At 50.5% G+C, this 15133-nt stretch overlaps 1 protein-coding gene across 2 annotated transcripts in view; it reads left to right on the top strand.

Moving 5' to 3' along the window:
* The first annotated feature begins 997 nt into the window (after positions 1-997).
* The window catches only part of DDX11 (DEAD/H-box helicase 11), a 32736-nt gene continuing 18600 nt past the window's right edge, over positions 998-15133 (top strand). For both annotated transcript variants that reach the window (XM_070371736.1, XM_005907220.3), the window contains exons 1-5: positions 998-1130; positions 6747-6894; positions 11571-11819; positions 12491-12577; positions 12829-12977. In XM_070371736.1, the coding sequence (XP_070227837.1) occupies positions 6751-6894; positions 11571-11819; positions 12491-12577; positions 12829-12977 (629 nt within the window). In that variant the 5' untranslated portion in view covers positions 998-1130; positions 6747-6750. The remainder of the gene's footprint in view (positions 1131-6746; positions 6895-11570; positions 11820-12490; positions 12578-12828; positions 12978-15133) is intronic.

Raw genomic sequence — 15133 nt, 5'->3', positions numbered from 1 at the left:
CAGGTGCGGGATAAGAAAGGGAGTAAAGTTTTAGATAAAGATGTTAATGAAAACCTGGGCAGAGGAAGCTGGTTTTACCAGGCTCAGTTCCAGGACCAGAATACTGGCTTCCTTAGTCAGCTACGCACCTGGTCCTTAGGTGGTGCCAGGTCGGTTCAGCCGCATCTGTTTGCGACCCCCATGGGCTATAGCCCACCAAGCTACATGGGATTCTCCAGGCACCAATATTGGAGTGGGTTGCCTATGCTCTCCTCCAGGGGATCTTCCCAACCTACGGATCGAACCAGTGTCTCTTAAGTCTTCTGCACTGGCAGGCGGGTTCTTTACCACTAGCGCCACCTGTTCGATAAACATGGTCAATTGAAGTCAACCGACTGCGCTCAGGATTTATGTCTGCTGCTGCTAAGTCGCTTCAGTCGTGTCCGACTCTGTGCGACCCCATAGACGGCAGCCCACCAGGCTCCCCCGTCCCTGGGATTCTCCAGGCAAGAACACTGGAGTGGGTTGCCATTTCCTTCTCCAATGCATGAAAGTGAAAAGTGAAAGTGAAGTCGCTCAGTCGTGTCCGACTCTCAGCGACCCCACGGACTGCAGCCCAACAGGCTCCTCCGTCCACGGGATTTTCCAGGCAAGAGTACTGGAGTGGGGTGCCAATGCCTTCAGTATTTATGTCTCCCAGCTGGCAAAGAAACACCCCCCACGGACGGCGGCGGAGGGCGCAGAGAGGGAAGGGTACAGATCCCAGATCACGATCCCTCCTCTAGGGTTCCCGCCCCAGCTGAACGCGCCGGGCACGCGCAGAGACACCAAACGCGAACTCCATCCCCAGGGTAAGCCAAGGAGCGCGCACGCGCAGTGACCCCGGAGCGCAGCGACGGGACGCTCTATTTGGCTATGGAGACAGAGCCCGGGACTAGCCGGCCGCGCAAGCGTAGTGGCGCAACACGGGGACCCGCCCCACCGAGCCCCGGGGTGCGCATGCGCAATGCTGGGGGCGGGGAGCGTGCAGCGCGGCGTGCTGCCCTGGAAGACGCTGACACCGGCGAGGAGCCGGAGTTTCAGGTTCAGCGGCGTCCGCCTGGACTGCTCGCCGGTCTGGCCTCGGCGGAGCAGCCCTCCCGCCGAGGAAGGTGAGCGCGGTGCCGAGAACGTGGAGCGAGATGAGAAAGGGCAGACTGGTGGATCTGCCGGGGAGCGGGACTGGCCGGTGGCGGGAAAGCGTCCTGGGGCGGGGTCGCCGTGTGATCGACAGGTCAGGCACCAATGGGAGGGCGGGAGAGGCCGCGGGGCGGGACCTGGTCGCCAGCTGGTGGCTGAGGGGCGGTTCCGCCGGAGGTGGTGAGCGCGCTTTGCACGTGGTAGTACCTGCTGATCCCTGCAGGGCCACCGAATGCGCCGTTCCCCGTCCCCTGCAAAGGACAGAGTCCCTTGGACTGCAAGGAAATCCAGTCAGTCCATACTAAAGGAAATCAGTCCTGAATAGTCATTGGAAGGACTGATGCTGAAGCTGAAACTCCAATACTTTGGCCACCTGATGCGAAGAACAGGACTCATTAGAAAAGACCCTGATGCTGGGAAAGATTGAAGACAGGAGGAGAAGGGGATGACAGAGGATGAGATGGTTGGATGTCATCGCCAGCTCGATGGATATGAGTTTGAGTAAACTCCGGGAGCTGGCGTTGGGCAGAGAAGCCTGGCGTGCTGCAGTCCATGGGGTCGCAAAGAGTCTGACACAACTGAGCGACTGAACTGATTGCCCCCTACAGCTGGGGAAACGGAGTCAGAGATGTGGACTTAAGCGGGGATACAGGCTACTGCTGCTAGTGCTACTGCTAAGTCACTTCAGTCGTGTCCGACTCTGTGCGACCCCATAGACAGCAGCCCACCAGGCTCCCCCGTCCCTGGGATTCTCCAGGCAAGAACACTGGAGTGGGTTGCCATTTCCTTCTCCAATGCATGAAAGTGAAAAGTGAAAGTGAAGTCGTTCAGTCGTGTCTGACTCTTAGCGACCCCATGGACTGCAGCCTACCAGGCTCCTCTGCCATGGGATTTTCCAGGCAAGAGTACTGGAGTGGGGTGCCATTGCCTTCTCCGGGGATACAGATGGGATCCCAAATTGGGCAGTCTGACCCCCCAGAGCCATCCTGCCACTCGGCGAATCCTTGTGGAGCAGTGGCTGGCCAAGAGGACTGGGACAGATGGAAATGAGTTTGGGTGAACTCCGGGAGTTGGTGATGGACAGGGAGGCCTGGCGTGCTGCGATTCATGGGGTCGCAAAGAGTCCAACACGACTGTGCGACTGAACTGAACTGTGGGAGGTAGTGCCGTGAAAAGTGCAGCTAAATCGTCACACAGTGTGACTGCTCCGAGAGCAGAGCCGGGTGGGAGACAGAAGCAAGACGAGGACGTGGGGTTGGGGCCAGCTGGCAGCTCTCAGCCCTGCCACCCCAGATTCACAGCAGGTGAGCTAGAGCCACGTTGTCTCCCAGGTATGTGGAGTTAAAGCGCTTTAGGAGGAGAACAGTAGGATGGTACCTGGAATACAGGTGTCTCACCTGCTCAGGCTGCCATAGGCTGGGAGGCCTGAACAGGGAACTTCTCTCTCCAGGTCTTTAGGCTGGGAAGTCCAAGGCCACCAGTCCTATAGGGGACAGGACCCCACCATTAGGACTCCATTTAATCCTAATTACCTCCTTCATTTAATGTTAAAATGTTAGTCACTCAGTAGCGTCCGACTCTTTGCAACTGCATGAACTGTAAGTCCACCAGGCTTCTCTATCCATGGGATTTCCCAGGCAAGAATACTGGAATGGGTTGCCATCTCCTTCTCCACATTTAATGTTAATTACTCCCTAAAAGCTCCTTCTCCAGATACAGCCTCACAATGAGGGTTAGGGCTTTTAACACATGAATTTGGGGTAGGGGGAACACCATCTGTCTGTAGCAAGCTTGTACCCAGGTAAATAAGTGATCATCGAAGACTACAGAAAATGAGAAAATGAGTACTTTCAGGACTTGTGTGTACCCTGACGCTGGGAAAGATTGAAGGCCGGAGGAGAAGGGGACAACAGGATGAGATGGTCTGATGGCATCACCGATTCAATGGACATGAATTTGAGTAAACTCCGGGAGTTGGTGATGGACAGGGAGGCCTGGTGTGCTGCAGTCCATAGGGTCGCAAAGAGTCGGACACGACTGAGCGACTGAACTGTACCTGAGATACCTTCGTGTGTCTTAACCCATTGAGTGAGCGTGAGATTGCCGTTCCTTGTGTCTTCACACTGGTGGGGAGTTCTAGGGACAACTTGTGTGTGTGTGGGCTCATGTCCAGGCAACCAGCCTGAAGAGATTGGAAAAGTTATACTAAACATCTTTAAAACAGCACTTAGTGAATCCTTTATCCTTGGATTTAGCTAAACCCTTTTTTCACTTATGGTTTAGCTTGTGCTGCTCCTGGAATAATGAGATCCCTAATTACCACCCACAGAGAAGTGAAATAATAATTACTTTTGTTCTTTATTGTTTCGTGTTGTCATTCTAAAGTTTGGTAACCAAGTCTTTTCATCCTACTTACCCTGGTGGAAGGAAGATTAGAAATCTATAGCTCAGGAGCTCAGAGGCTGCTGCTGCTGTTTAGGCGCTTCGTTGTGTCCAACTCTTTTGTGACCCCACAGACTGTAGCCTGCCAGGCTGCTCTGCCCAGGCAAGAATACCAGAGTGGGTAGCTATTCCCTTCTCTGGGGGATCTTCCCGACTCAGGGATCAAGCCCAGGTCTCCTGCTTGGCAAGCGGATTCTTTAACCACTGAACCACCTGGGAAGCCCTGGCTCAGGCAGATATATGTTAAAATCTTGGATTCAAGCGCTTGCTGAGTGATTGTGAGCAAATCACTTAACTTTTCTGAGCCCTGGTTTCTTCAACTGTGAAATAGAACTAATAAAAATCCTGACTGCATAGGGTTGTGAGGTTATATGAAAACAGTTTGAAACCATCAAAGAACTGGCCGTTGGACTAGACACTGAAGTAATAGATATTCTCTCCATATCTCTCTGAATAACAGAAAGCCCCTCCCACAGCCCCTACCTCAGACTGGGTATTCATTTATTGCCTGTTTATCGATTGCCTGCTAAGTGCCAGAGCAACCCTGAATGCTAGGGCAGGGAAGAGCAAGGCAGTCAAGGTTCCTCCTTTTATGCTGTTTATATTCTAGTGGGGGAGGACAGTAAATAAGTTCAGATAGTGCTGAGAGCTATGAGCAACAAAAATACAGTGTTTCAAATAATGAGATAAAAGAATGACAAAGCAGAGCAGTGTGTGTGTTTGGAGAGGTGTTTGACCACTGCTGCTGCTGCTGCTGCTAAGTCGCTTCAGTCGTATCCGACTCTGTGCGACCCCATGGACGGCAGCCCACCAGGCTCCCCCGTCCCTGGGATTCTCCAGGCAAGAACACTGGAGTGGGTTGCCATTTCCTTCTCCAATGCATGAAAGTGAAAAATAAAGTGAAGTCACTCAGTCGTGTCTGACTCCTAGCGACCCCATGGACTGCAGCCCACCAGACCCCTCTGTCCATGGGATTTCCCAGGCAAGAGTACTGGAGTGGGGTGCCATTGCCTTCTCCGGTTTGACCACTAGAGGGTGGCAAATAGAGTGAGAGGCCTCTGAGGAGCTGAGTCCTAAATGTCCAGGACTCCAGTCCCCAAGCAGAGAGGGACGGCAGGCACAAGGCCCAGGCTGATTATATCATGGCTCAGCCAGTGGTCTCTAGGCTGTCGAGAAATCTGTCTTTAAAGACAGGAGATTTGCAGGGCAGGGGTAGAGATGCAGATGTGGAGAACGGACAAGTGGACACGGTGCGCGGGGTGGAAGGGAGAGTGGGACAAATTGGGAGATGAGGATTAACATATACGCACTACCACATGTGAAATAGATAGTGGGAAGCTGCTGTACAGCACAGGGAGCTCAGCTTGGTGCTCTGTGATGACCTAGAGGGGTGGGAGGGAGGAGGGCTGGGAGGGATATCCAACAGAGAAGAGATATATGTGTCCATATATATGTATCCATGTAGCTCATTCCCATCATTACAAGTTAAGTGTTAGTCATGTCCAACTCTTTGCAACCCCATGGACTATACTTGCCAGGCTCCTCTGTCCATGGAATTTTCCAGGCAAGAATACTGGAGTGGGGTTGCCGTTCCCTTCTCCAGGAGATCTTCCCGACCCAGGGATTGAACCCAGGTCTCCCTCATTGCAGGTGAATTCTTTACGGTAAAGAATAAACGCCAGTTAAAAATAAAAAACAAAAGGGTTGGGCAGGGGGTGGTCAGATTTCTCTCCTGGGATTTAGAACTAGGAAACAGAAGACTTTGCTTGACAGTGGGACCTGAAGCCAGAAGGTTAAGGGGCTGCAGAGGCAGTGTGCAGGCTAGTGTCTGGGTAAAGCTGAAGCAGCGATTGAGCAGAGGAGGCTGGGCAGGCCCCACGTGGCATGTGTTGGAGCAGAAGAACTGGGAATCCCAAGGCATTTACTGCTGGTGGACTTCCTGGAACCGTCTTAAAACCTGAACCACTCTGCAGTTCTAGTCTGCAAGAAGTACTACCCTGTCCATGGCTTCTGCTCTTGGATTTCCCAGATCGGCTGTATTCTTAATCTCCAAGTATGTATCTTTTCAGTAAATCTCCCTTTTATTGATGCTAGTTCTCTTTTGCTGACACATGAGTTGGACTAGAACAGCCATGTGAACCTGGGCTTGGATCCCTGGGTTTCCTTTCTGAGCGGAGTCTTTTGAACAGTTATTTAATTTCTGTGTCAGGATCCAACAACTATATCCTTACAGTATTGTGCAGATTAAACAAGAGGACAAAAATGGAAGGGCCTGTGGAGTGTTTAACACAGGGCAGGTGTTTGGGTTTGTTAGGGCCTGTCTCCTTTCCCTCCATGTTTTAGTGGGTTTTTGATTACAGGCCTACCTCTGCTATTGAACTGTCCTGGTTTTGTCATCCTTATTTTTATCGTTCCACCTCAGTCCTCATTTTAACTACCCCTAAACTCTTAACTGGAACAACACCGTGCAACTCCCTCTCCTCATAAGTGAATCAACATGGTCACTGGTCTTCCTGAGGCCACCTGTGTAGCGGAGGTGTACATGGGATTTAGATTTATTCATATTTGTACTGAGGTGAGCTGGTCCCGTTTACCTAGCTCAGAGCAGTGACTTCCAAAGAGAAAGAGCAGGGGCCAGGATGGAAGATGGTGATTAAAGGAAGAAAGGGTGTGTAAGAGCTGTCTCAGAGAAACCAGGGTCAGAAGAAGAGGAAAACGGAACATGGTGGCGTGGCCGGGAGGTGTGTCATTATTTCTGCAGCCATTAGGCTTCTCCCATGCAGGCATGGCTGGGAGGTGTGGCCGGGAGAGAAAGCGTAAATGGCTGGAGATATAATGACAGGCCATCCAGGGGAAATCTCCACGCCCTTAGAAAGGTGTGCAGGCAGGTGGAGCGGCAGGGGTTTCTGTTAGGGCTGCCTGGGCCAAATTCCCCTGTGTCCAGTTTTGATGAGTGTCTCTGGATGAACTGCGACTCTGGCCAGGCCTCGTGGAGAGGCCCACAGTTGGAGAGATATTTGCTTGCCAAAGATGGTCCCCTCTGGGGAGAAAGTGGGTAACTAGTACTAAAGCTGCTCTTAGGAACTGTTCTAGATCTCAGGCCAGTACTTGTCCATCAGAGAGCTGCTGGCTTTCTTTCCCTCCAGGATTATGGCTGACGAGACCCAGGAGGCTGGTGGCATCCACTTCCCGTTTCCCTTCACACCATATGCCATCCAGAAAGACTTCATGGCAGCACTGTACCAGGTGCTGGAGGCTGGCAAGATTGGGATATTTGAGAGTCCAACCGGCACTGTAAGTATGACCAGTGGGGCCTGAGAAGGTCTGGGGAGACGCTGATGACAAGTCAGAGGCCACCAGAGCATGCTCATCTGCCTGCACAGAGAGTCATGGTGTGAAGCTTAGAAAGGTTTTTTTTTTTTTAATTTTTTATTCCTTTATTTCTCATGTGTTCCCCATCCTGAACCCTCCTCCCTCCTCCCTCCCCATACCATCCCTCTGGGTTGTCCCAGTGCACCAGCCCCAAGCATCCAGCATCGTGCATTGAACCTGGACTGGCATCTCGTTTCATACATGACATTTCACATGTTTCAATGCCATTCTCCCAAATCTTCCCACCCTCTCCCTCTCCCACAGAGTCCATAAGCCTGTTCTATACATCAGTGTCTCTTTTGCTGTCTCAGTATACAGGGTTATCGTTACCATCTTTCTAAATTCCATATATATGCGTTAGTATACTGTATTGGTGTTTTTTCCTTCTGGCTTACTTCACTCTGTATAATAGGCTCCAGTTTCATCCACCTCATTAGAACTGATTCAAATGTATTCTTTTTAATGGCTGAGTAATACTCCATTGTGTATATGTACCACAGCTTTCTTATCCATTCATCTGCTGATGGACATCTAGGTTGCTTCCATGTCCTGGCTATTATAAACAGTGCTGCGATGAACATTGGGGTACACGTGTCTCTTTCCCTTCTGGTTTCCTCAGTGTGTATGCCCAGCAGTGGGATTGCTGGATCATAAGGCAGTTCTATTTCCAGTTTTTTAAGGAATCTCCACACTGTTCTCCATAGTGGCTGTACTAGTTTGCATTCCCACCAACAGTGTAAGAGGGTTCCCTTTTCTCCACACCCTCTCCAGCATTTATTATTTGTAGACTTTCGGATCGCAGCCATTCTGACTGGTGTGAAATGGTATCTCATAGTGGTTTTGATTTGCATTTCTCTGATAATGAGTGATGTTGAGCATCTTTTCATGTGTTTGTTAGCCATCTGTATGTCTTCTTTGGAGAAATGTCTATTTAGATCTTTGGCCCATTTTTTGATTGGGTCATTTATTTTTCTGGAGTTGAGCTGTAGGAGTTGCTTGTATATTTTTATATATTGTATACCTGACTTCAGGCTCTACTACAAAGCCACAGTTATCAAGACAGTATGGTACTGGCACAAAGACAGAAATATAGATCAATGGAACAAAATAGAAAGCCCAGAGATAAATCCACGCACATATGGACACCTTATCTTTGACAAAGGAGGCAAGAATATACAATGGATTAAAGACAATCTCTTTAACAAGTGGTGCTGGGAAATCTGGTCAACCACTTGTAAAAGAATGAAACTAGAACACTTTCTAACACCATATACAAAAATAAACTCAAAATGGATTAAAGATCTCAACGTAAAACCAGAAACTATAAAACTCCTAGAGGAGAACATAGGCAAAACACTCTCTGACATACATCACAGCAGGATCCTCTATGACCCACCTCCCAGAATATTGGAAATAAAAGCAAAAATAAACAAATGGGACCTAATTAAACTTAAAAGCTTCTGCACATCAAAGGAAACTATTAGCAAGGTGAAAAGACAGCCTTCAGAATGGGAGAAAATAATAGCAAATGAAGCAACCGACAACTAATCTCAAAAATATACAAGGTTGTTCTTTCTATTTATCATTCTGAGTAAGTCACTCCTGTCTATTAAACAGTTGAACACAGCCCTGGGGTCACAGAAAAATTAGGCTAGAGGCAAATGAGAATTTGAATGGCCGTGGAAACCACAACTCGGAGCACTGAAACCTTCCATCTTACTCTGGGCACACAACTGAGAAACATAGAAATTAGTCTGGCTTACTCACAGATCAAACACGGGTTTATTCTCCACAAACTGGGTCACCAAGGGCCAGAGTAACCCCGTCTGGAGCCCCGCAGTTTTCCTTCCTTGCCTGGAAGGAGGGGGTTTATTGGAGGTTGACCACTGAGGACTGTTGGGGTCCGGCTCCTCTCTTGCACTTTATTGTTGCAGCAAGTGCCATGCGACAGCGGGCTGCCCGTGCGGGCGTGGCTGTGACCTGGAGGACCTTTCGGGCCTTGCCTCTGTGCCCCTGCCACCTGGGGAGCTTGGCCTAGCTGGCCCGGGGTGGTAATGTGTGTGTTGACTGAATGAACAGAGGAAAGTGACTCATGTCTTCTCATCCGCCGATGGGAGTGTGTCATCTTTTCCTGGGGAGACACAGACGGGGCTGCTCTTCTGGTTCCGTTTTGTTCCTTCAGACGCAGTGAGTGGGAGGGACTCCCTCCTGCCGATTCACGCGGTGTGGATCACGAAGTTGCTATGCGGATGAGGATGTTGTGTGGGACGAGGATGCTCTGCGGGTTGAGGAGTTGTTAAAGCAGCATCTTTCTGCCAGTCTCCAGCCCTCCATTTATAGCCAGTGCACGCTTCCACTGCAGGGTTATGGGTTTGATTCCTGGTTGGGGAACTAAGATCCCAGGTGCCGTGCAGCGTGGCCAAAAATAAATAAATAATGCAGCGCATGGGACTTCTCCCCTCCCAACCCACCGAAAGACTGACCGGGATCAGAAGTGGCTTCCTGTAAATAGATCTGAGGACATTCAAGTCCTCATCTGACCATCTGCCTCACCTGATGTCATGAAGCATCTTTTCCTCTCTCTTTTTTATCTTTTTTTTTTTTATAATTTTTTTATGTTTATTTTTGGCTCTGCTGGGTCTTCATTTGCTGCTTCGGCTTTTTTCTGGTGGTCAGTGGGGGCTACCCTCTAGTTGCACTGTGCAGGCTTCTCATTGCAGTGGCTTCTTTTGTAGCAGAGCACGGGCTCTAGGGCATGTGGGCCTCAGTAGCTGCAGCTCCCAGACTCTAGAGCACAGGCTCAGCGGCTGTGGTGCATGGGCTTAGTTGCTCTGGGGCATGTGGGATCTTCCCAGATCAGGGATGGAACCTGTGTCTCCTGCATTGGCAGGCGGATTCTTTACCACTAAGCCATCAGGGAAGCTCTATTTATTTATTTTTGGCCACGCCATGCAGCATGTGGATCTTAGCTCCCCAACCAAGGAGCAGACCTGCACCCCCTGCTTAGAAGCACGGAGTCTCAACCCCTGGACCACCAGGGAGGTCCCTTGTCCTCTTCTCTTTAAAGTCACACAAAACATTGAATCAAAGAACAGTATGTGTAGTTTAAAAAGTCACATTTATCAAACTTGGTTCCTTGGGCTGGTGCTTTGACCTGTCTTATCTATTTCTTAAACACCGTTGGTCTGCATATGTTGAAATCACAAGCCGATGCTGCTGTTTTTTGCTTTATTGGCTGTGGTCACTGGGGCCTCTTTGCCATAGGTAAGATGGAGCTTTCTGACCACCTCTTTCCCCTCCCTCTGCCCACCCTCCTGCTGCAGTTACATATTTTCGGTCTCTTTTTTTTTTCTCTCTTGAATAACTTTTAAGTCAGCAGTTGTCTTTTAAAGGTTTGTGTCACTTTCAGCGTACTTACACCTGTTCTTCTCTTCACCATCCAGCGGTGTCTCAACATTACAGCTCATCATACAGTCATCCTCTTTGCCTGCCTGCCCGGGCTGCCGTGAGAAAACACCACAGACAGTGGAGTAAATGTGGGAATTTATGGTCTCACGTCTGCAGACTAGACGTCCAGAATCAAGGTGTCAGCAAGGTCCCTCCTGAGGGCCTGGGGGAAGGATCTGTCCACGCCCCTCTCCTGGGCATGTGGACAGCAAGCTTCTTCCCGTCTCTTCACATTGTCTGCCTTCGTTGCTTCTGTGTCCACATTTCCCCTTTTTACTATGCAAGGGTACTGTTGTATATACAGGCTTCCCTGGTAGCTCAGCTGGTAAAGAACCTGACTGTCGACACAGGAGATGCAAGAGACATGGGTTCGATCCCTGGGTTGGGAAGATCCCCTCGAGAAGGGAATGGAAACCCACTCCAGTATGCTTGCCTGGGAAATTCCATGGACAGAGAAACCTGCTGGGCTACAGTCCATGCGGTTGCACAGAATCAGATGCGACTGAGAACATACACACAGACGCTGTTCCTCCGGATCAGGGCCCACCCTCTCTTAACTCAGGATGTCTGTTTTCTAGTGGGGCCGCATTCTGAGACACTGGGGTCAGGGGGACACAATTCAATGCACATCAAGGACCCCCAGGGAAAAGTCTGAAGTTTAAACCAATAGATGTATTCTCCAGAGCAGTTGGTTTGCTTCAAAATTTCATAGCACTGGGACTCCCGGGGCCAATCGCCTTCTGTCTGCACAGATGTGTTGACTGCATCTCTGCCTCAGCAGGTTGTATCCAGGATTTCATGACGTGCCCCTTTCGGTGGGGGAGCCTTAATTCATTTTCTGGGCTATTTATTCAGTTTCTGCCATTCTTCTCATTGTGATGACTTGTGGTACTTACAGGTAGTTTGATAAGCCTCTTTTATTCTTTGAAGAACAGTGAAGACATAAAATTAAAGAATTTCACTTTTATATATTTTTTTTTCTTAGCTGTGATCTAGGAAAAGGCCAGTTCCCTTCCCTTTTCTTCCTTTCAGAAGCAGGTCTTGGAGCACCCTCTGATACTAAACGTCAGATGCTTTATTACAACAGGAAAGGTCATTCAGGAAGCTGGGTCTCTTGGCTTCTATGTCTGAGAGGATTTTTCTGCCTGTAGGGAAAATCCCTAAGTCTCATCTGCGGGGCCCTCTCCTGGCTCCGCGACTTTGAACAGAAGAAACGCCAAGAGGAGGAGCGTCTGCTGGGGGCTGGAGCCCCGGCCTCACACAATGGGCTGGCCCCAGCCCTGGGTCTCCCATCCTCCTGCCAGGGGAGCCCAGGCACCCCAGGGGCCACCGGAGAGCCCGACTGGATCACTCAGTTTGTGCAGAAGAAGGAAGAAAGGGACTTGGTGGACCGATTGAAGGTGAGATTGGGTTATGGGAGGTGGGGCGATCTGGGAAATGGGGCGTCCGGGTGACGTCAGGTGAATCCCAAGGCCGGACAGCCTGTGTCCTTGCTATGGGTCCTCTGGCCACCTCCCGGGTGGATGGTGCTGCGCCTTTACTGTCTGTGGTAAGCTGATGTCACCAGGCTTTCTCTAGGTTGGCGTTCACGAGTACGTGCTAAGTCGATTCAGTCGTGTCTGACTCTGTGCGACCCCATGGACTGTAGCTCACTGGCTCCTCTGTCCATGGAGTTCTCAAGACAAGAATACTGGAGTGGGTTGCCATTCCCTTTTCCAGGAGATCTTCCCAACCCAGGGATCAAACCCGGGTCTCCTGTATTGGCAGGTGGGTTCTTTACCAGCAGTTCCTTTCATTGCTGGGAGAGGAACCGCACTGTTGCCAGTGGTAGCACGGACCTGGCTTCCCTGGCGCCGGACGCCTTAAGGGCCATGCTGGATGGAGAGCGTGTCCTTTCTACAGCGAGCCCGGGGCTCAGGGTGTGCTGGCCATGCTGCAGCCGACTGGAGGCCAGCAGGGCAGGGCAGACTGCCCAGAGGCGAAAAGCCCTGGACTGGGGCACCCCGGCTCCAGAAGCGGCCTGCTCCAGGGCTTCCTGCAGGAGTCTCCCTTCTGGCTTCCCCCCCTCCAGGAGGAGCAGGTCCGGAGGAAGAAGCGAGAAGAGCGTCTGCAGCAGATCCGTCACAACGCGAAGCTCCGGTTCGCGGCCAAGCGCATGGTGAGTGTGGTCCCTGGGACCACGTCCAGGCAGCGTCTGCCCGCGCAGCTGGTCGGGGTGAGCAGCCGGGCCCTCAGCCCCTTCCCTGGGAGCGGGGCAGCCTGAGCTGAAGGACTGGTCCTGGGGCATTGGCACCAGTCGCTTGAGGCCCATGTCAATGGCAGGCGCACTGCCCTTGGCCATGGCTGCCTGATGTTGCCTCGTTGTGGGTGGGGCACCAGCACCAAGGTTTCTTTCTCTTTGCCCCGCAGAGACAGGAAGATGAGGAAACAGAGCGTCTTCTCCGGCTCAGTAGTGAGATGCTGGCCACAGGCACAGAGCCTGAGCAGGTGGCCTCTGGGGAGGAAGAGCTGGTCCTTGCAGAGTATGAGAGCGATGAGGAGAAAGGAGTGCCCAGTGGGTAAGAGCATCACCTCCACCCACTGCCCTGCCTGGGTCTGCGCAGGTTTCCAGGGAGCAGCTCCTTCCTCCACCCTGAGAGGCGGGCCCCCTCTTCTGCAGTGAGGCCCCTCTTCATGGCACGGAGGATGCCCACAGTGGCAAGCCCTTTCTCTGCCAGCTCGGGCAGCTCCCTCCTCTCGGTGGTATTTGCATCTCGACTCTGCATTCAGGGCACCGTGGTCCAGCAGGGTGCCAGGCCAGGGCCAAGGCCACCAGCTGGGGATCTGAACCCCACTGGTCTGACTCTAAGTCTCAGGCTCTAGCACCAAGTCAAGCTGTGTAAGACTTGTGAGTTAAGCCCTTGAGTTGTCGTCAGGCTGAGTTTTTCTTAACCTAAGGCTTCTGTTGGTCTACGCTCATAGGTTTCTAATTGGTGAGCTATTATTTCCTGAGTGAACTAGAAATGCTGGTTTTGATTTGCATTTCTGTGTTGATCAGTGATGTTGAACACCTTTTCATGTTCAGCTCTGCTCAGTCGCTCAGTTGTGTTTGACTCTGCAACCCCATGGACTGCAGCATGCCAGGCTTCCCTGTCCTTCACCAACTCCCAGAGCTCGCTCAAACTCAACTCCATTGAGTCGGTGATGCCATCCAACCATCTCATCCTCTGTCATCCCTTCTCCTCCTGCCTTCAATCTTTCCCAGCATCAGGGTCTTTTCAGATGAGTCAGCTCTTCACATCACGTGGCCAAAGCACTGGAGTTTCAGCTTCAGCATCAGTCCTTCAAATCAATATTCAGGACTGATTTCCTTTAGGATTGACTGGTTTGAGCTCCTTGCAGTCCAAGGGACTCTTAAGAGTCTTCTCCAACACCACAGCTCAAAAGCATCAATTCTTCGGTGTTTAGCTCTCTTTATAGTCCAACTTTCACACCCATACATGACTACTGGAAAAACCATAGCTTTGACCAGGTGGAGCTTTGTCAGTAAAGCAATGTCTCTGCTTTTTAATATGCTGTCTAGGTTGGTCATTGCTTTTCTTCCAAGGAGCAAGCATCTTTTAATTTCATGGCTGTAGTCACCATCTGCATCTGATTTTGGAGCCCAAGAAAATAAAGTCTGTCACTGTTTCCATTGTTTTCCCATCTATTTGCCATGAAGTGATGGGACCGGACGTGTGGACCACAGCCTTGTCTAACTCAGTAAAACTATGAGCTATGCCATGTAGGGCTACCCAAGACGGATGGGTTATGGTGGAGAGTTCTGACAAAACATGGTCCAGATGACACCACCCTTATGGCAGAAAGCAAAGAAGAACTAAAGAGCTTCTTGATGAAAGTGAAAGAGGAGAGTGAAAAAGTTGGCTTAAAACTCAACATTCAGAAAACTAAGATCATAGCATCTGGTCCCATCACTTCATGGCAGATAGATGGGGAGACAATGGAAACAGTGAGAAACTTTATTTTTGGGGGCTCCAAAATCACTACAGATGGTGACTGCAGTCATGAAATTAAAAGACCTTGTTCCTTGGAAGAAAAGCTTTGACCAACCTAGACAGCATTTTAAAAAGCAGAGACTTTTGCTGACAAAGGTCTGTCTAGTCAAAGCTAATGTTTTTCCAGTAGTCGTGTGGATGTGAGAGTTAGACTGTAAAGAAAGCTAAGTGCCAAAGAATTGATGCTTTTGAACTGAGAAGACTCTTGAGAGTCCCTTGGACTGCAAGGAGATCAAACCGGTCAATCCTAAAGGAAAGGACTGATGCTGAATATTTGTTGGAAGGACTGATGCTGAAGCTGAAACTCCAATACTCTGGCCACCTGATGTGAAGAATTGACTCACTGGAAAAGACCCTGATGCTGGGAAAGATTGAGGACAGGAGGAGAAGGGGACAAGAGAGGATGAGATGGTTGGATGGCATCACTGACTTGATCGACATGAGTTTGAGTGAGTTCTGGGAGTTGGTGATGGACAGGGAAGCCTGGTGTGCTGAAGTCCATGGGGTCGCAAAGAGTGACACGACAGAGCAACTGACTGAACGGATGGGACTGGATGCCATGATCTTAGTTTCCTGAATGTTGAGTTTTAAGTCAGCTTTTTCACTCTCCTCTTTCACTTTCATGAAGAGGCTTTTTAGTTCTTCTCCACTTTCTGCCATAAGGGTGGTGTTATCTGCAT

Source organism: Bos mutus, chromosome 5 (genome assembly GCF_027580195.1).
Source record: "Bos mutus isolate GX-2022 chromosome 5, NWIPB_WYAK_1.1, whole genome shotgun sequence".
Taxonomy (NCBI): Eukaryota; Metazoa; Chordata; class Mammalia; order Artiodactyla; family Bovidae; genus Bos; species Bos mutus.
This window is presented reverse-complemented; position numbering and strand designations above follow the sequence as displayed.